The 22,491-nt window shown below is 45.1% G+C and overlaps 1 protein-coding gene across 6 annotated transcripts in view; it reads left to right on the top strand.

Annotated features, from left to right (window-relative positions):
* Positions 1-6,219, top strand: part of CELSR1 (cadherin EGF LAG seven-pass G-type receptor 1) — a 166,129-nt gene extending 159,910 nt beyond the window's left edge. For 3 of the 6 annotated variants that reach the window (XM_061366230.1, XM_061366233.1, XM_061366232.1), the window contains exons 31-35: positions 381-484; positions 1,230-1,397; positions 2,269-2,511; positions 2,635-2,899; positions 4,006-6,219. In XM_061366230.1, the coding sequence (XP_061222214.1) occupies positions 381-484; positions 1,230-1,397; positions 2,269-2,511; positions 2,635-2,899; positions 4,006-4,030 (805 nt within the window). In that variant the 3' untranslated portion in view covers positions 4,031-6,219. Of the gene's footprint in view, positions 1-380; positions 485-1,229; positions 1,398-2,268; positions 2,512-2,634; positions 2,904-4,005 lie in introns of those variants that run through there. The other 3 variants (XM_061366227.1, XM_061366228.1, XM_061366229.1) reach the window with 3 other exon arrangements.
* Positions 6,220-22,491: the final 16,272 nt, after the last annotated feature.

Here is a 22,491-nt window from a genome sequence, read left to right on the forward strand (position 1 = left end):
GGTTTATGTGACTCTCATTTTCTTTTGCATGCATCTTTGGAGGGGAGTTCCAACAGTGCAGTGGTTAACATAACTGCTATGTTAACAATATGGGCTGTGCTGCTTGCCTGTTAAAATTCAGACATGTCTCAAGGAGTGCAATTTAGCTTATTAACTTCGGGCTTTCTCAGAGTGTGGTTCATGTGGCCAAAGGCAGACAGCTTCATTAGGATAACCGGTGTCTTGCTGTAAAAGTGACCACATTGACAATCAAGCAGAGGCTGGCAAGTATCCACTGCAGCTGTCTGCATTTGGCTGGAGGAATCTCATCTGCATGTCTGCCCTGTTGTTAAGAGCAGTGAAGTGACCAAGAAAGTTGCCCTGTGTTTTTATTCTCAAAGGGATGAGGCTGCTCATAAGCTCAGTGGATCCTCAGGTCAAGCAAGGGCTGGTCAGACTGAAGCAGATTCCTCTATTTTCCATAGGAATCCATCAAAATCCAATGGTAAGAGTTATATCTAAATGCTTTGACCCAGTTGTGCACTTTCCCCTTCTCAGCACTTTTGGAGAACGGTTAATTTGACCTGGAGTGTCTCGTTCTCGTTACACTCTTGGCATAGTGAGCTATGCAGTGGCTGCCTTACAAGGGAATCCTGGAATAGAAATATCATGTATCTGCTTCTTGTGATGGTTCAGTTTTAATCTGACAGCTGTCACAGCTGTTGACAGTTTCTGGCGTCCCCTTTCTTTCTCACAAATTATGTGCTGTTGCTCTTCATTTTTAATTGGAGATCTTTTAGCATTTGAGACCTTGAGGCAATATCCTCCTTTACTGCTGTGTGTTTTGTACAAGAACATGAGAAGAGTCTGTTGGCTGATTTCCTTTCATTTGGGTCTTGACATTAAATTTTGTTGCCTTGTAGCAGTTCTTTATTTTTTAATGTTATTTATTTTTTATCTTTATTGAGATCCTGCAGTTACTGTTCTGCACAGCACAAAGTGCTCCCATTCTGTTCTGCACCTCCCATGCATAAAAGGTCCTGCCCACTATCTGACCCAAGCAGTTGTGCTTCCCATATTACTTAGGTGCCACAGCCCTTGTGAATTGATCCTGTGTACACTTCCAGATGTAACCCTGGCATGGCCTGAAACATATGCCTGTCTTTTCTTTCTCCTTGTGCGTTTGTCAGCTAGACTTGTTTAGCCTGGGTCCACACTCATTGCTGTGTTTCCCCTTTCTGCATTTGTAGAGCATGATTCAGACTCTGACAGCGAACTGTCCCTCGATGAACACAGCAGCTCTTATGCCTCGTCCCATTCGTCGGACAGTGAGGAAGATGGGCTTGAGACAGAGAAAAAGTGGAACACATCTACTTCCAAAAATAATGAACGTGGCCCACTCCACAGTACACCCAAAGGTACTCCCAGTGCAAGGGAAGAGTAATAGGTTTATTCCAGCCTGCACCTTTAGAACAGATGGGACAAATTTGCCTAACTACCATATGTCTGAGACAACATCCCTCCTGCTGTGCCTTGCTTCTGTGGAGAAGCTTCTCATCTCCAGCTTAGAGACTTTTTTCATCCCAAAGGCTTGTTCATAGAGGTGGCTGAGTACAAGTAAAAGGATGCTTGATCAAATCAGGCAGAGTGGGCTTTGCAGGCAGGTTCCTACAGCACTTGGGAATGGTGCTAACCAGCCAGCAAGGTCTCATGAAGAAAGAAGAGGAGGAAAAAGCTGATTGTTTTGAGGGCAGGAGCAAGAAATACCTGCCTCTCCTCATGCGGTACAGGCTTGTGGATTTAGTGGTGTTGGGGAGGTCCTGGCCCTAAAGAGCTGGAGATCATTAGCTGTTAATACTGTGTGGCAGGGTGCAGGCATTTCTAGGCATAGTTCATCTTGTCCCAAAGATAAGTCAGCTTTGGCTGATGAGCATCTAGGCTGTGTGCTCGTACTCTGCACACAGCACAGGGTGCACTTACCCTTTAGAACTTAACCTCGCCGAGGAGCTGGTGGGATCACCAGCTGAGGGGCGGGTTTGCCTCATACTTCTCTGTGATGGAGCCAGCAGCCTTGCTCTGGGAAGGGTCTGGACACCCTGCCACCCTACCGGGTGTGTTTTGTGGGTGTCACTGCGCCCTGAGGGCAGTGCAGTCCAGCAAGGATTATTTGCAGTATTGGTCTGGTTTGACACACTACTCCTCCCCAGCCACAGGCCGCAGGACTGGCTGGCAGTGATTGAGAACACATATCAAAAGTGGTTTTCGAGCTAGTGTTCTTTTGCATTGCAGTTGATACCCTTCCCAATCATGTGAAACCCTATTGGCCCACAGAGTGCATGACAGCCAGCGACAGCGAAGACCCCGGCGGGAAACAGAAACTCAAAGTGGAGACCAAGGTCAACGTAGAGCTTCATAGGGAAAACCAGGTGAACCACAGCAACGAAGCACCGCAAGACAAGGAGAACGAAGGGCAGCAGAAGGAGAACAGACCTCTGTCCCTGCAGAATAACCAGCAGCCGGAGCAGAGGAAAGGTAGGGCAGCCAACCTCGCCTCACAGCCAGGCGGGGAGATTAGAGGCGGGTTAATGAGCATTAATTAGATCATATGGTAGCTCTGTGCTTCAAAACTCTCCTTATCCTCTCTTTTCATAACAGGCATCTTAAAGAACAGAGTCACCTACCCTCCCCCACTGGTGGATAAGAATATGAAGAATCGACTTCGGGAAAAGCTATCAGACTACAATCAGAGCACAATCTCATCCAGGACTGCTTCCCTGGGGACAAATGATGGGGTACGCTCTCCCTCGGACTCGGGGGTGACAGTAAAGAATGTTCGGAGGGAGCAGTCTCGAGACCAGCTCAATGGCATGGCTATGAACGTCCACGTGGGAACAGGACATGCTGACACCTCAGACTCAGAGTAAGTGCTAGAGGGTGAACATGGAGCAACATTTCTTAATGCATGTCCACTATGACCAGCAAGAGCTGTTGTGGGAATCTGGCAGTCGGCATGGAGGAGGGGAGGAGGAAGACCCCACTGATGAGGACCCCTGAGGATGCCTAGTGTTTTGGTGGGGAAAGGCAACATAGGGTGGGTGTCCAGCTGGGCAGAAGGAAACCAGTGCTGGGGTAGGAGATCCAAAGGCTGCAGAGAAAGTGCCATGTCAAGCTACTGACCCGAAATAACCAGGTGCATGGTTCCCACCTGCTGCATTGTGATCACTGTACATATTTGCTGTTGTAAACTAAATCAAACATTAACAAAAGGCTGGGCAAACTCTCAGCAAAAGAGTATTCTCAAAACCTCATTACTCATCATAATCCATACATTTAAAATGAGGACAGCAGCCATATGTAAAGTCTGTGCAAACATTTTACGCATGTAGTCTCATTTTTTACTACCACACATAATAGCCTCATTCTTTCTCCAAACCGAGAGAAAATTTCTCATGCAGCTTTAACTCTTGACATGTCCCACCATGCTTTACACACCCATGTTGTCTGGGTGTGCAGCCCATTCCCAGTCCACTATAAAAGTATCTTTTTGGGATGCCAGGAACTGGCTGATGGAATATATCCTGGCCAGAGGTGTCTTTAACAAGCTACTACCAGGTAATACAGTCATCACTGGAGAATAAACAGCCAACTTGTACTAAGCAATTGTTTTATCTCCGCACCTTTTGCATAGTATAAACCCCTGCTGTTGGACAGCAGATTGCATGAACCTATCTGAAATACCAGGTTTCTAACAGCTTATGAGCCTTGCATCTTCACCAAAGCATTAGCCAAGTACAAACCCCCACCACAGCTTCTTCTAAAGAGTGCATCTCTTGTGTACTACCTGGAATTGTTTCTCCACTGGCCTTCCCCTCCAGGGCAGCATCCCCCTTGCAAGTGTTGGATCGGGAAGGCATGGCAACCTCACAAAGCATGAGCCCTTGCTAAGAAGGGCGGGTGGTTCGGGGGCGCGGTTTGCCTGTGCCTGTGTGACACTGAGCCTGCATGATTGCTTCTTCTCACTAACAGAGGCAGTAATGAAACTTCAATTTGAACCATCAGGAAACTGTGAGCACTGCTGGCGGTTCTGGACCCCTCGCCGTGGGGCCGCCTGCCCTGGACTTCATCGGAGCGGCCGCGTAGCGAGGAGGACGAGGTGGGCATTGATTCCCACGTGGTTTCACGTTATGGCAGACTCCTGACTGCTCACGGCGGAGACACAGTGCCCGGACGTTCCTGCAGTTAGGCTGCTGTGTGGTACACTCCCTGTGGCACAAGCCCTTGCCTGAACACATGGAAATGGCTACAGGGATGCACTGTGAGGGACGGATGCCTGATCACAGTGTGGACAGTGCTGCAGGGGTCACTCATTACTGGGGAGAACCAAGGAAATATATGTTATTATCATGGTGGACCTGTGCAGTAAGTCAATCCATCAGCCTGAAGACAAGTGCCAGGGGACATGTCTTGGAGTTTTCTCTGGCTACAGTGTGAACCCTTCGGCTTGCTCGGCTCTAGGGAGGAATATCACACCAAGTGTCCTTTTGTTTCTATGCCAGCATCTCTATCCACCTCCCTATGGACACGTCGTCTTAAGAAAAAAAAATCCTTTATATATATATATATAAAGTGTAGATACTTTTATATATTTTGTATGGTGTTGCTAAAAGAAAAAGTCCCTTTGTATATTTTACATTTATACTGATCTTAATTTGATAATAGGAAATCAATTAAAAGAGGTTTTGATATTTTTTATATGAACATTGCACAATTTTACTTGAATTTGGCATTTGATAAAATAAGGGAGGTTTGCATGGAAGCCACCTTAAGGCAGTGCAGTTTTCAGAGTAATTTGGTACAGATTAAATGGAAATCCGTGGCTGTAATTTACAAGTTTTGTTGACAGGTTTTGGAACACTTTCAGGACACAGTATGTTTTCTTTGTAACCTCTTCTAAAACCCACAAGAAATGTGTTGCTTTTTCATTTCTTGGTGTTTTGACCTCTTCTCTCAAGTGCATTGAAATGTTCAGCAACTGAACTTCAGGACTAAAAATAAGTCGTATCTTTGCCTAAGATTTCAACACAGTCTTTGTCTGGAAGAAGTAAAATCCTGACTTGCCTTACCAAGAACGAGAAAAGAAGTGGTGTCATTGTATAGTAGGCTTTACCTTTGGCCTGGCTCTGCATGTCCTAAGAAGAGGGCTCTCCTCCCATGGGGCAAGTCCTCCCTTAGACGCAGTGTTTTAGTTTACTGTTAATTTCTTTCTCAATGGATTCAACATGTTGCTAATCAAAGCAGAAATAGGAGTCTTTAAGAATGTCCAGGTTTCACTGCCCAGCTCTTTGAGAAAGCCCTATGGCCTCATTGGTGTTTCAGAAAGCACATGGAAGACCTAAGGCTTCATGTTTCCCATAAAACATGCTGGTTTCACAAGTATAGGACAGTCAAGTGTGGCCTATCCACAATCCTCACCTTCCTGCAATGGTTTGCAAGAAAAGGAATAATAAGATGTGAAAAAGCTGGCATCCAAAATCTCTGCTGGCAGCTCCCCATGGTGGGAATACGTGACTCAAAGGGCAGCAGTGGTGTGGCTGTGACCTGCTGTCTGCCACTGAGGCTTCAGGAGCCCTTCGCTTGGTGAAACAGTTCTTTTGGGAAAACATTGGCTTTTGTTTGTGTAACTGTGCATCTGAAAGGGAAGAAGTAGAAAATCAGGATAAATAACATGGAGGAGTGGAGATAAAAATGAAATAATACATATTGTGATCTCAGTATCATTATATTGCCAAGCATTTCCAAATGTATTGAGGAGGCCTTTGGAAGGGGAGAGGGAGGAAGGATGCTGTTCCTTTAAAAATGATGCAACATACTGTGTGACATTTTCTCATGGAAAAAGGTTCTGAATGTGCTGAGGCTCTGGCACGTGGCTGTGTGCTCAGGCATTGTCTATAACCCACGCTGGCTGTTTTTACATCTGTGTATGTATATTTTGTCCCAGTGAGATGTAGGTAGTTTTTATTTTGATCACAATTGTTGCAGTAAATGAGGGTCAGTTGTATTAATGACAAAAAAAATAAAAATTAAAAGCTATTTTTATGACTTTTTAAAAGCTTTATGGCAGATTAGACACTGGAGGTTGTTGTTTTTTTAACAAATGTGTATTTATTAATGTGCAGAACACTGGAATTGCAGCACAGATGAAAGGAGAATTTACAATAAATTAAGAAATTGTTTTTTGAACTTGTATCCTTCCTCTGGTGTTTATTTGAAGTGCAGTACCGAGGGTCCGAATGGCATCTCCCAGGGTTTGGAAAGTAGCAGGAGGGGGGACATACAGGTATCCATTGCTCTCTTGCCAATGGAGCAGAGGCTGTAAAGCTTGCCCGATGCTGCCAGCCCTGCTGGACTGTGTCTCATAGAGGGTTTGCATGGGGTGGACACACATAAACACACACACACAGTCCCTCTTCCAGCCCAGTGCCCTGTGCTGGCACAGAGCTCCACCCCATGCATTGGGGTTTTCAGTCCAGACCTTTGCTATTTCTCACACCTCTGTGGAAGAGCACCCTCTGCTACCCAGAGCAAAGCCAGCAAAGCACTGGGTTTAGAAAGGGAGGTTGGAGAGGAGCTAGAGGGGGTGAGGCAGCCAGCCCAGGCCATGAAAGCTGCAATGACACGGATTTTCTTGCCTACATTCTTGTCTTTCTCAAGCCAACTGAGGCCAAGCTGTGGTCTTGTGCATTCTGTGCTTTCCAGGCTGTTGTGCAAGTCTGTGTTCACGCGTCTCATGAGGGGCAGCAGTGCCCTGCATGTGTCTGCAGCTTCCTGGAAATAAAAGTGTGTCCCAGTAACATATAGCCAGCTTTTCCATAACTGTTTCTAAACACTAAGCAACAAACTGGGAGGGTGTGAGCTCAGAGCCTGGTTACTGTCATGGTGGAGGGGCAAAATCAAAGACAGGGTCCTCACTTTGCAAACAGCTCTTCCAAAACTTCCCGAGCGAAGAACAGAGGGCTGGGGCTGTGTTGCTGTTAGATATTCATATGCTCAAGGAAATAGTGAGGGTGTGAAGTCCTGTGCATGTATAAAGAGGGCAGCTGAAGCAGTGAATGCCTGTGTATGATGTGTTTAAATGCAGTGAGATTATTGATAAAGTACCAGTGATTCCAGCACCAGCTCTGCTGGGTGAGAAGCAGATGAAGGCACAAGTCTTCCCCCAAACCCCCTTAGCAGATGCTTCACCACTGCTATTCCTAAGGGAAGACCTTAGAAAAGCATCAGCAGGGAGAGCCCACACCAGCCCCTGGCAGCCACCCAGTGCCCCAGAGCCAGCCAGCACCACAGCTGTGGCAGGAGTAAAGGGGTGGGGGTAATGCAGCAGTGAGACAAGCTCCACATGCAAGGCACCAGTGCATCCTCAAAGCTGGTGATGCTGCTCTGGGGCAGAGGACCAGGGCAGCTCCCAGTGGAGCCTCCGGAGCCCACAGCTCCTGCATCAAGCTGGAAAATCACAGAGCAGCAGCAGCAAAGCTCCCAGTGCTGGTGAGTGCTTCCCAAAGCCAACTGGAGGGTCTGCAGCAGGAAGACAAACAGGCGGGTTCTGTAGTGACACGATTCCTCAGAGACAAAAACCATCCCATGTCTATGGCACATGGCAAGCACCCATAGTAACAGAGCCATGCTAGAGCAAGCACCTTGAAGGTACAAACAGGTATGAACGCTCTTCAATCAAAGCAGCTGCTTTCCCAGTGCATGATCATTGGATTTAGCAAAATAAAAGAACCTACAGCAGTCATTTCATTAGTTATAAAAACAGTTCCCAGAAGGCCAGTAGGATCTATGGGGGGACAGAATACCTGGTTTTAAAGGAAATAAATATTCCTTTTGCCTGGATCTGTTCTACATGGTCCCTTCAGGTTGGGAACATCCCACTGAATCCAGTGCAAACAGCAGTAGCTGCAGTTGGGAGCCAGTGAAGCAAACAAGCTTCCAGGTGCAGCAGTGAATCAGCCTTGACTTAGAGAAAGATCAGTACTTCTTACTGTATGTTTCAATTCTCTAGATGAACCAAATGAGAAAGGCTGGAACGGTGAACTCCTTCACTGCCTGCGCACACGAACAGGTTCTGGGGATGGAAAGGGCCAGGGAGAAGCCCTGCTGGCCTAGGGTTAGGGGCTGGGGCTTGATTGATTCGGAGAAATCTCCAGGAACAAACTCGCCAACAGAGTTCCAAGCTGACAAGCAGGTATTCTTTATTGCGGCGCCGGGGGACACGGGGGATGATGGCTCCACCTAGCGCGTGTCTCTCCTATTGCTGCACCAGCCGTCCTACAGTCACTGGACATACGTATTCCTTGAGAGCATACATATTCATTACGTACAGACATGCATAATCATGAGGCCGCGTATCAATTACATCATTTTCCAGACAGTTCCCCCGCATGCGTACAGAATTGTGGTGGTGGTCTCTGAGGGTCGTTTACTTCTTCCAACAATCTTCATCACTTCTGGCAGCCTTTGGAGCATGCACAGGAGATAACGCTTACACCAGCTTAATTGGTTCGGTGGCACTGCAGACACAGCAACCCTCCTGTCCTCCTACTTATCAGTTAGTTTAGCTGCAGCCCATCCTGCACACCTGCTAGTCCAGATACTCCCCATCCACACGTCCTGTTTCTCTAGCCTGTTTTTCTTACACTTATCTTTGTACTAAGGTCATAAGGACCTAAAACTACGCCAACTGCAACGGTTTATCTTATACAAGGATTCTCATTATGTCCTCTAACTGCATTCTACTATTTTTTCTTCTGGGAAACACGCACCTCAGTTATTTTCCATTGCTACTGTTCCAAAGCCATCAAACTTAACATTACTTAAAACTGATTCTACTTACTTACAAAGGTTTATATTTCATTTTGTGATTTTGTGCCTCCTTGTCTCAAATCCCCCCTTTTTCTGTCATTTTGCAAATTCTTTTGCAACATTTTATATACCACCATTTCCATTAACAGTCTTTTTGAAATATATTCCTGTTTCTACTTGATGTTTGACATTCCTTTTCCAGTCTTCATAGATCGTGTACAACACCAGAAGGAACACTGTATCATACCACAAGTAATCGGTATTAAAACAACATCATAATATTCCTGCAGCCAGTTGCCTCAACCAGGAGAGATCGGGTAACCATGAAGTTAACTTTTTCCATATTACTTCCAAACCCCACGAGGTGTCATCCATGGCTATTTCTTAGTTTGTTTCCAAATGTCCTCCAGATCTGTTTCAATTCTGCCACTTTGATCTATATAGGAACAGCAACTTTCATTGATTATGGAACAAACTCTTCCTTGTGAAGCCAGTAACATGTCTAGAGCCATTCGGTTTTGTAATATCACCTTAGACAAGTTAGCTATCTCTTTTTGTTCCACCTGGATTATATCAATAGTTTTACCTTCCATTTCCTCTATGGTTGCTGAGATATTCACACTCACCTTCCCTAATTCACTTACTCCCAAAGATGGAATTAACATCTCACAAAACTATGAAATGCTGTGTTCCGTTCAGCAATAGGGTTAAACCCTCACTTGATTCGTTTAACAAAACTTCTAACCCGGGTTCCAGAAGGATGTATGTCAGTAATAGTAAGATTGGGTACCACAGCACCTAAGGTGCGTGCCCCCTTCCAGAGAGGGGGTTGAGTCTTATCAGCATTTTCACATAACCAATACCATCCTTTCCCTTCAGGAATGGGCAGCCATTGAACTATTATACCACCTATAGTAATAGTATGATTGCAATTTGAATCGTGACCTACATCTGTGGCCTTTAAACAAACATAATCTCCTACTCTGGTTCCTGATGGAATACATCTTTATGTGCAGGTATAATATTTGTTACCTTGATTAGAATTAACTATCCCAAATGTTAACCTTTCCCTTGGACTTAGATTGCTAGTATTCACCCACAAATTTGTCCATGAGATAGTGTTAGGAATTGGAACTCCAATTAATGGAAGGTCCGGATTTTCTCCTGATTGAGGCAACTGTGTACACAGCCAGCAGTCACTACAGTTAAAAACTAACACTACAGTTAAAGCCTGCACTGATTTCAGGTATAAGTTTTGGTCCCAGGCTTGTACACCAGTCATCATGTAAATCCAAATTGTGACCAACGCAATTTCATACTTAAGGGTCCTGAAGGTTCGATCCGCCGTGTCTTCTCTGGCGCTGGTGCTTTCTTTATTCTTGAATAATGTATCCCAGCAGGTTGTTCCTTTGTCTTCACTGCTGTAAAGGTGGTCAATAATACTTGGTACAGTCCGCTCCATTTCTCCTGTAGAGGATCTCCTGAAAAATTCTTAACATAAACCCAGTCTCCAGATCTGAAAGGGTGAATCAGATAATCCAGACCTCTTGCTCTTGTCCCTAATATTCTCTTATTTCTCTCTGTTAATTGTTTTCCCAGATTGATCAGAAACTGTCGGAGATAGCCTTCTCCCTCTTCCTGAAGACTTTCTCCTTTAAACTGGGATTGATATGGTCTTCCATATAGAATTTCAAATGGGCTAACCCCTTCTTTCGACCGAGGTTTAGTTCGAATGCTTAACAGAGCCAGTGGTAAGGCTTGGTACCAATATAAATTCATTTCCTGACATCATCTTTTCTACTTGCCCACTGGCCTGAGGCTTGTATGGAACATGCAGTTGCCAATCAATTGCTAATTTGCTAATTCCTTGTAACAATTTTGCACTAAAGTGTGAGCCTCGGTCGGAAGAAATTGCCACTGGTACTCCAAAACAAGGTATTATATCGTTTAATAATGATTTAATTACTTGTCTTGCATTATTTATTCTACAAGAGAATGCTTCTGGCCAGCCTGAAAAAGTATCCGTTAACACCAATAAATATCAATAGCCTCCTTTTCTCAGTAATTCAGGAAAATCTATTTGCCACTGCTGTCCTGGATAACTTCTTCTCTCAATTGTCCCAATTTGATTTCTATTTTCATTTTTAGGATTATTCTTAACACATAGCTGACATTGTTTTGTCACTAATTGAACTGTGATGTGTAGATTCCTTCCTACATTTTGTTTGTCTAAATATTTATGCAGAGTTGCTACCCCAATGAGTTTTATTGTGTTCCTCCTGAACTATCTTCCAGAGTTGATTATAGGGAATTACAATTCACCCATCAGGTATCTGAACCCAACCCTCTTTGTTTTCCTGTCCTTTGAGATCCTCAATCAAATTTCTATCTTCTTTTGAATATCTAGGTTTAGATTTCTCAATTGTTAGTTTGCCATCAGGGATTAAGGACATGATTTTACATTGTTCAGCTGCTTGTTTGGCTTCAAAATCGGCTGAATTATTTCCAGTTTCCTAATGAGAGACACCTCGCTGAAGCCCCCTACAGTACATAATAGCTACTTCTTCAGGTAGCTGAACAGCTTCCAGCAGGTGTAGAATTTCTGTATCATGTTTAATCTGTTTCCCTTGTGTGCTTGGAAGTCCTTGTTCATTCCAGATAGCCCCATGCGCATGGACCACACTAAATGCGTATTTAGAATCAGTCCAAATATTTATCTTTTGTCTTTAGCCAGTTCCAGGGCTCTTATTATTGCTTTTCTTTCTGCCTTTTGGGTGGAGGTGTTTGCAGGTAAAGGTTTAGCTTCTTTTACCTGTGAAGTGGTGGTAACGGCATATCCTGCCTTCCATTCACCATTTTTCATGAAACTGCTATCATCAGTAAACCAAGAATCAGCATCTTCCAGAGGTTTTTCTTTCAAATCTGGTCGGCTCGAATATACAGTCTGTATGGTGGCCAAGCAGTCGTGTGTTAGTGGTTCTGTCAACTGTTCCTGCGAAAAAGGATGGTGGATTCACAACGTTAGTGACCACAATTTCTGTATCATCCTGTTCTGCAATGGTGGCCTGGCATTTTAAAAAACATGAAGGAGATAACCAGTGGGCTCCTTTCTGCTCCGGGACTGCTGATACCACATGGGACACTAGTACAGTCATCTTTTGCCCCAAGGTGAATTTGCGGGCCTCTTCAATATTCATGACAACTGCTGCCACAGCCCTTAGGCATCCGGGCCACCCTTTGCTCGCTTCATCCAGCTGTTTAGAAAAATATGGCACTGCCCCTCTGTAGGTCCTAGTTTCTGAGTAAGGACCCCCAAAGCTATTCCCTGTTCTTCACAGGAATATAGCCAAAAGGATTTAGCCACATCCAGAAGTCACAGAGCTGGAGCTCTCATTAGCTCTGCTTTTAAATTTCTAAAAGCCTCCTCTGCTGTATCAGTCCACTCTAAAGAGGGAGAGTTTCCTTTCAACAGTTCATATAGCAGTCTTACCAGAACACCAGAATCATGGATCCAAAGTCTGCACCATCCAATCATTTCCAGGGATGTCCGGAGCTCCTTGACAGTCGGCGGTTGTGGAGTCTGACAAATAGCTTCTTTTCTAGCAGTTCCAGGTTCTCTCTGTCCTCCTGTTATTTCATATCCTAGGTAGGAAGCTCGGGTTTGGGTTAGTTGGGCCTTGTTTGGATACCCAATAACCATTCAGTCCCAGAAAATTCAATAATCCCACTGTCCACATTCTTCCTTTGTTTCTGTAGCAATTAACAGGTCATCCACATATTGTAACAGAGTCCCCGTCTGAGTAGGTGGCTTCCGTGATTCTAGTTCCCGTGCTAACTGGTTTCCAAAAGCTGCTGGACTGTTTTTAAACCCCTGAGGTAATGCTGTCCAAGTTAAGTGGGTTTTCCTTCCCGTGGCAGGATTTTCCCATTTGGAAGCAAATAAATTCTGTCTTTGCTTGGCCGACGATAAGCAAAAGAAAGCGTCCTTTAAATCCAGGATGGCAAACCATTTCTGATTTAATTTTAATTTGGTCAATAAAGTATATGGATTAGCAACTACAGGGTGGATGTCCTCTACTATTTTATTTACTGCCCTTAAGTTTTGAACTAGCCTATAGCTTTTCCCATCTGCTTTCTTTACTGCTGAAATTGAGGGGTTATATTCTGATTTGCATTCCACTAATAAACCGCATTTTAGAAAACTATGAATTATTTCTTTAATTCCCCTTCTATCTTTTATCCTTAAAGGATATTGTTTTGTTTGGATCAGGCAGGCCTCCCTTTTTATTCCAATTTTAATAGGCAAAGCATTCTTTGCCTTACCTGGGATTTCAGATGCCAAAACTCCTGGATACACCTGATTGAGGACTTTGGGTGAATTGGATTTCCTGATTTCCTGTTGAATTAATGACATACTCAAAGCTTCAATTAATTGATCCTCTTTTTCTTTTAGTTCTATGTCACCTCCTTTGAAAGTTATGGTTGCCTCTAAATGTCCTAATAAATCTCTTCTTAACAATGATTTGGGTGAATTTGGCATATATAGAAATTAATGTACTCCAATTTGTTTTACTGTCTTATATTTTAAAGGTTTTAGAAAGAATGCTTTTTCCTGATGGCCAGTAGCTCCCACAACCATTACAGACTCTTTTCCTTTTAATGTTTGATCTTGGTTTAGGATCAAGTATGTTGCCCCAGTATCTATGAGATTCTTTTTTCCATGGTCCCTAGCTTAATTTTAACCAGTGGATCCACTAGGGTAGATTCCCCAGGTCCCCGTCAATCTAATTCTAGTTCACTAATAAATTGAGTTTATTACTTTCCTTGTGGACATTCCCGTTTCCAGTGTCCAAACCCTTTACAGTTTGCACACTGATCTGGACCAAGGGAAGTCCTTCTATAACCCCCCCCTCTACCTCTCATCACTGTTCTCCGGCCACGACCTCTACCTCTCATTCCACTATGTTCCTCATTCACTTGCTCCAATGCTGTAACTGTGGCCCTTGTCAAAATCTTTCCTAATTTCCTTTCCTTTACTTGTTCTCTGTTCCTGTATACTTTCCAAGCCACTTCCAATAACTTTTCTATATCTCTTATTTCAGTCACGGATAATTTTTGAAGCTTTCGCCTGATATCCTCCGATGACTGCCCCACAAAGGAATTTGCAAGCTGTAATCTGCCTGCTTCTGAGGAAGGATCCATTGTGGTGCATTTTCGCATCGTTTCTCTGAGCTTGTCCAGAAACTCTGTCGGCGACTCCTTCGGCCCCTGTCTTATTTCAAACAGCACCGACCAATTTACTGCTTTAGGTATAGCATTTTCAAGCCCATACTTAATCCAATTTTGATATCTCTTCAGAGTTGCATAATCTCCAGCATCGTTATAATCCCAGTCTGGATCTGTAAGGGGAATATGATCTTCAACCCTCCCCTCTATCACCCCTGCAGTAATCTGAGCATTTACTTGAGTACAGGCAGTTTTTATAACCAATTGTTTTTCTGTCTCTGTTAATGCATCCAATATTACATCTATATCCTTCCAATCAGGATCCTGACTTTTTACCAGTATCTCAAATTTCTTAGCTACCCCTATAGGGTCATTTTGATAATTTTTTGCAATCTGCTTCCAATTAGCTAAATCTCTTAAAGAGAAACTCACTTTTATCCTGGTACATCGCTCCATTCTATGCTCAACCTTTTTATCCTCAGCTTTCTTCCTAAGTTTTAAACACATTTCCCCAGTATCACAACCAGAACAACATCTTTCCAATCTATTTCCAGCCTGCTTCCTTTCATTTTCTAAAGCGAAATTTACAGGATCTGAAGGCGCTATATTTATTCCACATTCTTTCTGCCATTCTGGGTGGTTTCGCAATGTGAAAAACATATCTGCATACACCACTTCATCCCATTTTCTTTGCCTCCTCAGAAACAACATCAGTTGTAACAATGTATTATAGTTCAGAGTTCCATTTTTAGGCCATTTTTCCTGAACCTCCAAAGTATACGAAGGCCACCACTGATTACAATATTTTACCAACGTTTTCTTATTCACTGAGCCCCCAGGAGACCCTCCCAGTTCTTTCCAATGTGCCAAAATGCACCCTAAAGGGCTCCTTTTTAAGATCTCTCCACTCTGCTGATTTCCCATTGTCAATCTCTCATTCACACACACACACAGGACCCCACAGACACTCTCCACACTTGAGATAGAGACTAAAATTCAATCAAACAAACCACAATTAGTAACACAGTTATAACAGCCTGTCACCAATACCAAAATCACAAGACCAAAATCACCACTGTAACAAGCCACAAAATAAGTCAAATACCAGTAAGATCCAAAACCGTTTCCAAAAGACACCCCCTGCGTCTTGCAGGACGCAAACCACAAGATACCCCTGCTTCTTGTGAGTGTATACCAAACGGACACTAGCAGCCTTTACCTACGAGATTTCCTATCCCGATTTACAGAAGGCTTCCAGACCTTGCATACGCTTACCAAACCAACCCAATTTAGTCTTTATGTACCCCCGCACCTTACAGACTATACAAAAGAAAAGAATACCTTTGATGAGATGGTCCTTGTCTGCTCCCGCAGCGATCCGAATGAGTCGAGGGGTCCCTCCGGGAAAAACTCCCGAGGGCCCTAGGGAGCCCTGTCCTCAGCGGGTCCTGCAGCCGAGCAGAGAGGGTTCCACCTGGGTCACCAAATTGATTCAGAGAAAACTCCAGGAACAAACTTGCCAACAAGAGTTCCAAGCTGACAAGCAGGTATTCTTTATTGCGGTGCCGGGAGACACGGGGGATGATGGCTCCACCTAGCGCGTGTCTCTCCTATTGCTGCACCAGCCGTCCTCCTACAGTCACTGGACATACGTATTCCTTGAGAGCATACATATTCATTACGTACAGACATGCATAATCATGAGGCCGCGTATCAATTACATCATTTTCCAGACAGTTCCCCCGCATGCGTACAGAATTGTGGTGGTGGTCTCTGAGGGTCGTTTACTTCTTCCAACAATCTTCATCACTTCTGGCAGCCTTTGGAGCACGCACAGGAGATAACGCTTACACCAGCTTAACTGATTCGGTAGCACTGCAGACACAGCAACCCTCCTGTCCTCCTACTTATCAGTTAGTTTAGCTGCAGCCCATCCTGCACACCTGCTAGTCCAGATACTCCCCATCCACACGTCCTGTTCCTCTAGCCTGTTTTTCTTACACTTATCTTTGTACTAAGGTCATAAGGACCTAAAACTACGCCAACTGCAACGGTTTATCTTATACAAGGATTCTCATTATGTCCTCTAGCTGCATTCTACTATTTTGTCTTCTGGGAAACACGCACCTCAGTTATATTCCATTGCTACTGTTCCAAAGCCATCAAACTTAACGTTACTTAAAACTGATTCTACTTGCTTACAAAGGTTTATATTTCATTTTGTGATTTTGTGCCTCCTTGTCCCTGGTTAGGGCACGGAATAGCCAAACTAATGGGAACAAGCAGGCAGTCATGAGGGTCTGAGCTACCACCAAAGCATGCCTGACACACGGCTCTTCTACCCCAGGCTGTCCAAGGGAAAGCACTCCCCTGCCTGATGTCATCTCGGTTATGCCAAGCACTAACCAAAAGCACCTTGTGTATTTGAGTTCTCACTCACCCAAGTGACACTCTTGTGTCACTGGTGTCTGTCTACCCCATGCATGGCTCCCCTCTGCAGCAGAGCCAGTTCTATCACAGCCCAGGTGATAGCACGAACCCTTGAGGGGGTTCTGTTGATGCTGATTCCCCTCACTGGAGCAGACCAGTGGCAGAGCCCTCCTGTTTCTCACAGAGCATTTAGCTTGCCTCCCATGTGGTGCAGGTACATGCCATGAATCCCTTGGGATTTGCTGTAAGCTCCATCTGTTTTAAACCTGCCTCTCTAACTGGAGAGGAGACTTGCCTCCTCTGGGCTGGCTTTTCATGGCAGCACTAGGTATGGGGATGAGTTACAGCTGATGCCCACTGCAGTGAGGGGGGTAGACAGCTGTGGCCAGCAGCACACAGGCTGTTGCTTGCTCTGATTCCAAGGATCATCCTTTTGTGCTTAGAGAGTATTTACATGTTCCGCCTGACCCATCAGTGGTGCTCAGCCTCTGGACTCAGCAAGGAGGTAGCTTGCAGGGAGCCACCCCAGAAGTCATCAGTGTCACATCCTCTCTTCTGGGTAGGGAATTCTCCTGCTCTCTCTGTAATTGAAGCACTACAGTGAAGAAGTGACAGACCAGGTGAGGACAGCCTCTGCTCCATCAGATGGCCATGGGACTTAAGTAAGGATCAAACCTGGCTGCTACTAATCAGTTCACAGACATTTTTCTTGTGCAATCTCTTGTCACCCTGAAAGGCAGGTGTAAAACTAGTACAGTGTAAACCTCTTACACCATTTAACACCTTCTTTAATATTTAAAGCCAGCACAGGCTATTCTGACTGATTTCTGCTTCATCAAGGAGTACTAATAGTACATAAAGTGATCTTCAGGTTAAAAACCATGCCTGAAACCTTTCAAACTTGTAGTAAATGGATCACAGTTTTATGACATTCACCAAATGTGGTAACAGAGCTCCTCTGCCGTGGAGCTGGCTGGTGTGACACAACCTGCAGAGTCCTTCATGTACTCCCAGAGAGCAGCGAGAGATAAAATGTATGGACAGCAGAAAAACCCACCTTAAGTAACTACATTAAAATGAAAACTACCTTTAATCCAGCAATAACCTTAGATCTACCAGATGCCTCATACCTGGTTATCCCATTTCTTTATACCAGTCTTTCTTAAGTTTATAATCCATCATTCTTTGATGTTTATAATTTCATACAAAGCCTCATTCAGTATAACGAAGTCAGCCCAGCCCAGCTGTTTGCTTTGCCATGGGGCAGAAGCTGCAGCAGGGATGGGGACACAGCCTTTGAGATGCACAGACTGTCAGAGGTCTGCGCTATTGCTCATCCTTTCCTTAGATGCAAACTTCCCTGAAGTCCTTCAAATAAGAGATGCTGCACTGCTGGTTGTAACTCCTCATTCTCTCCCCGTGTTGTGAGCAGTGGGCACAACCCAGGATTTTCCTGCTGTTCTGGTGTTAATCAGCCCTGGAAAAAGCAGCAGATAGGGGACAGAGAGGGGATATTTACAGTACCTGCCCCAAGACAGGAGCACATGGAGCATCTTCCCTGCTCCACAGGATGCAGTTGAACCTCTCACCTCTGTTCTCACCAAATTCCATTACAACTGGAAGAGAACTGGATGCACAGAGGGATCAGAGAGCTGGCTCCCATCACATCAATGGTGCATATCTCTGAGTCTCTTCTTTCCTACCCAGGGGCTTTTTCAGGGCAAAAGAAGACAAAGGAGAGTTCACCATTTGTCCAAGAGCCCAGCTTGAAGTTTGTCAGGACAATCCCAGTGGCTCATCCGCCGGCCAGAGCTGCTGGTAACAGCCACCACTGACACTGCTAGAAGCTTCCTACTAGAGGTAAGGTCTCTTGTTGCTTTTCCCCATGGGAACTGATGTGCTGGAATTACAAGGCTGGTGTTTTCCAGGGAGCATCCTCAAAAAAGGGTGCTACTGGATGGGAATGCTGCCACTAAACTATTGAAGTCCAGAGAAAGACTGAACTATCACAGTCCCCTGGGAAAATTTCATTTCTCCAGGTAGGGTCAGGTCAAGGGGAATCTCCCCATGTACTTCATTGTTTCTAGGACCTTAAAACTTTCAGAGTGGGTCTGAAGCTCTTTTGTATTGAAGAAATTACTCCATATGTTGTAGAATTGCATAGAAGGAGGAGTCCAATAACTTTCTCCTTCTCAAGTTTCTCTCAATGCTATACGTTTAGTAAAACACCAGACATGGTAGAAAAAGAAATATTTTTACCTCCAGCCATCCAAGAGCAAGATGAAGTTTAGGAGTGACCATGGGTTCAAACTTAAACACCGGAGAGTCAGGTTAGATATAAAGAAGAAAGTCTTCCCTGTGAGGGTGGTGAGGCCCTGGCACAGGTTGCCCAGGGAACCTGTGGCTGCCCCATTCCTGGCAGTGTTCAAGGCCAGGTTGGACGGGGCTTGGAGCAACCTGCTCTAGTGGAAGGTGTCCCTGACTGTGGCAGGGGGTTGGAACTGGATGAGCTTTAAGGTCTCTTCCAACCCAAACCATTGTGTGATTCTATGGAAGTGAATGACCAGCACAGCATGCTGCAGGGGTCTGAGGACAGACTGAACCTGAACTCTAAATAAAGAGTGTGTGTTCTGCCACTGAGCTGACTCCTGCCATGACCACTTCCCAGCCCGGACCTGAGTTGAGGCTCTATAAAGCTGCTTCTTCTCAGCCAGCTCATCACTGGGATGAAATGACAGCACAGCTTTAGCCCTTGGGATTGTTGTTGGGATTGTCCTGACAAACTTCTAGCTGGGCTCTTGGACAAATGGTGAACTCTCCTTTGTCTTCTTTTGCCCTGAAAAAGCCCCTGGGTAGGAAAGAAGAGATTCAGAGATATGCAGCATTGATTTGATGGGAGCCAGCTCTCTCATCCCTCTGTGCATCCAGTTCTCTTCCAGTTGTAATGGAATTTGCTTGAGCAAACCCACCCAGTGACAGTTTTTCCCATGTGCAGGCTCAGCAAAACTCTAAAACAAAGGGAAAAACTTGGCAATTACAGATGCACTAATTGCTCCTCCTATAGCCACCATCCCCCAGCAGTGTCCTTGATGGGTAGGAGGCATGAACGTGATGTCCTGGTGCCTCCAGGTGCTAAAGCTGGCAATGGCGCTGCACCTCGCTGCATCGTCGCACATTGAGGCGATTATCACCTTTAAGATAGATCATTTCATTGTGTTTAAGTCACTAAAACATGTAAATACATATAAATGCAGAGGAAGCATTTTTAAAATGCTAATATGCATGGTTGCAAATATGCTCATCAGTGGGACATCCTCTTTACCTACTGTCATGGTCCCGGGACTCTGCATCGTACCCTGATGCTTATAACATCCGTGTTTTCCAGGCTTGAAGGCCAGCCAGTACCTATCGCCTCATCCATTATTATCCTTGTTTCTCACATGGAAAACAAATCCCTTCTGTTTGCTTACCTGTTTGGGGGGTTTCTTGGCCTTGGTCAAGGGCTAGGAATCTTCAGTCCCATCCCATTACAGGGTGAGTCAGCACAGGCGATTGCACACAGTCATTCATATCCCAGCTTCCATGCAAAGCTCAGCCTTCTCCACAGGGCCTGAACTACGAGATGTTTTATATATATGTGTGTGTACAAACTTAAACGTTACATCCAAAACACTTACGTTTTGCTCATACACATGCTGAAGAGACAGATCTCTTCTAAAAAGGGTAAAAGAAAGCTGCATAAAAACATCAGCTTTGTTCCCCGTGGTTTGCAGCTAGAGACAGCACGTGCACGATTCACCTTGAAGCAGGAAGATGAAAGCTTCTCTCAGTCCCACAAGGCAATGTGAGCACCAAGAGCCAATGCTTTTACTGCTGGACCATAATTACTGAGCTGCTGCCCCGCGAGCGAAGCCCTTCACAAGGCCTGCACAACGTCTCACCTCTCCAAAGCAGCCATCCAGGTGAAAACAGATGTCCCTGCATGGGGAGCAGCCCTGACCTCCAGTTGTGTGGGACCAGCTGGGGCAGGAACACTGCAAGAAGGAGGGAAACCAGGAGGGTTTGGAGCACAACTTTTTCAGACATCATGCACTCAGAAACACAGGGTTCGAATGTATTCATAGGGTACAACAGAGGTTTCAGTTCAGTCCCAGCCTTCAGCTGGCACGAGTTGTGGGTTTTGGTTATTGTGTTCTGTATTTGGAAGGGGAAAGTCCTTTTTTTTAATAGCTATTCACTTGAGTCTTTGCAAACAAGTATTCCCAGACGTGTAAGGCTTACTGTCACAACTTGGAAGCGAGTTCACCTGCTTGCAATTTGTTGCCTGAAGTGAGGAAAAATGACAAAAGAGTGAAAAACCGGTAAGTGTTAAAAAGCACATTGATGGGAACCTTGTGCAGCAGAGAAAAGACAATTCACATACCAGTGAAACTGCTCTTACCCAATTCCAGCCAAATCTTGGCCAAATTCCTGCCTTGGCAAAGGTAGCATGAGACGTGGTGGCAGTGATGGTCCCTTTGGGGAGCGTGGCTGCCTGACCCCAGGCACTGACCTCTGCTCTCACCTCACTCTTTCACCCTGTTAGCAAGCTGTTACAGATGTGCTCCCATGCATTTTCACAAGCATTTCATGCTGGTTCTGCAAACCTTGAGCACAATGGAACATAGGACTCAGGCTCCTCTCTCAACGCACCAGCTGCGTGGGACTGGGGCTACTGACACCATCGTCCTCCTTACAAACAGTCAGAAACAGTGATGGTGGCGCTCATGTTGAGTGTAACAGCCAGGGCCAGCGGTAGAAATGTGCCTCTACAGGCTGCTTTGCCAGACTCCCCTGAGAAGCTGTGGCCCTATACAGGGTGGAATAAAATTCCCCTTGCCGAAGAACCTACATGCGAGAGGAGCAAGGATCTCACACAGGAAGTCAGTAGTTGAGACCCTTACCCAGGAGAAACACATGGGATAGAAAGAGAAACATACCACTCATGCTGAACAGTACAGGCTATTTGGAAATGCTGCTTAAAACATGCAGGCTTCATGTGACTGGACATATGCAAGCTGTTGTAAAACATCCCATGCAAGAAGTTATGTGCAATTTCAATTACACAAATGCCTACCAATTCCTAGCTCCCAGCAGGATGGTGAGCTTCACTGGGAGCAATAACAGCAATTGCTTTATCATATCAAATTTGCTCATCATCATTGCAAGAGGCTGACCTGTACTAAAGCCAAGAAGAAGCCTCCATCCCTCTCAGACGAGGAGATTCTACTAACTGTAGAATTCACTGACCGTACTCACCTCTTCCTCAGATGAATTTTTTTCAGTAGAACCATGAGGCTCTGCTTTGATGATAAAATCAAAGTCCCTGAGCCTCAGAAGTGAATTGAGACCATTGCTACAGAGGTTTCCACTGAAGAGCAACATGTTAGTTTATGAATTCTGTGCATCAGCCATCCTGGATTGCTGCTGTATCCAAACAAGGATGCTTAAAGAGAAAAAAAGAGGGAAGCACGGTTTGTTGAAAATGCTCCATCCTACAGGAGCTGTAGCAGACACTCATGCCCCACTCCAGTTACACTACAAGCAGCATTGGCTAAACTTCCCCTCAGCAAAGCTGGAATCTCATTGCCGGAACTCCTAAATTCACCATAACAGTGCTAAAAGCACTTACAGCTCGTGCACTGACAGCGCCTTGGCCAAGCAAGCACCCTGACACCCCGGGGCTTGGGATGCGACCAGCACTGCACCAGCAATCCAGCAGCAAAATTATCCCAATGCCTTATCCAAAGGATAAAAAAGTTTTTAAAAAGCTGAGGAAGGGTTAAAAAAGCCCTTTTCACAGGTTAAGGAAATGCTTTCAAGACACAGGTAAACACATCTCTGCTTGAATGAGCCAGCCCCTGGAGTTAGGCGCTTTCTCCCTGTGCTCACAGCCAGCAGCACTATACCCAGGTGGTGAAACAAGCTCAAACCACCCAGCAGCTCCACCCATCA

Source organism: Neopsephotus bourkii, unplaced genomic scaffold, assembly GCF_033783945.1.
Source record: "Neopsephotus bourkii isolate Nb327-2 ecotype Australia unplaced genomic scaffold, CSIRO-AGI_Nbou_v1 NB_1328, whole genome shotgun sequence".
NCBI classification, from domain to species: Eukaryota; Metazoa; Chordata; class Aves; order Psittaciformes; family Psittacidae; genus Neopsephotus; species Neopsephotus bourkii.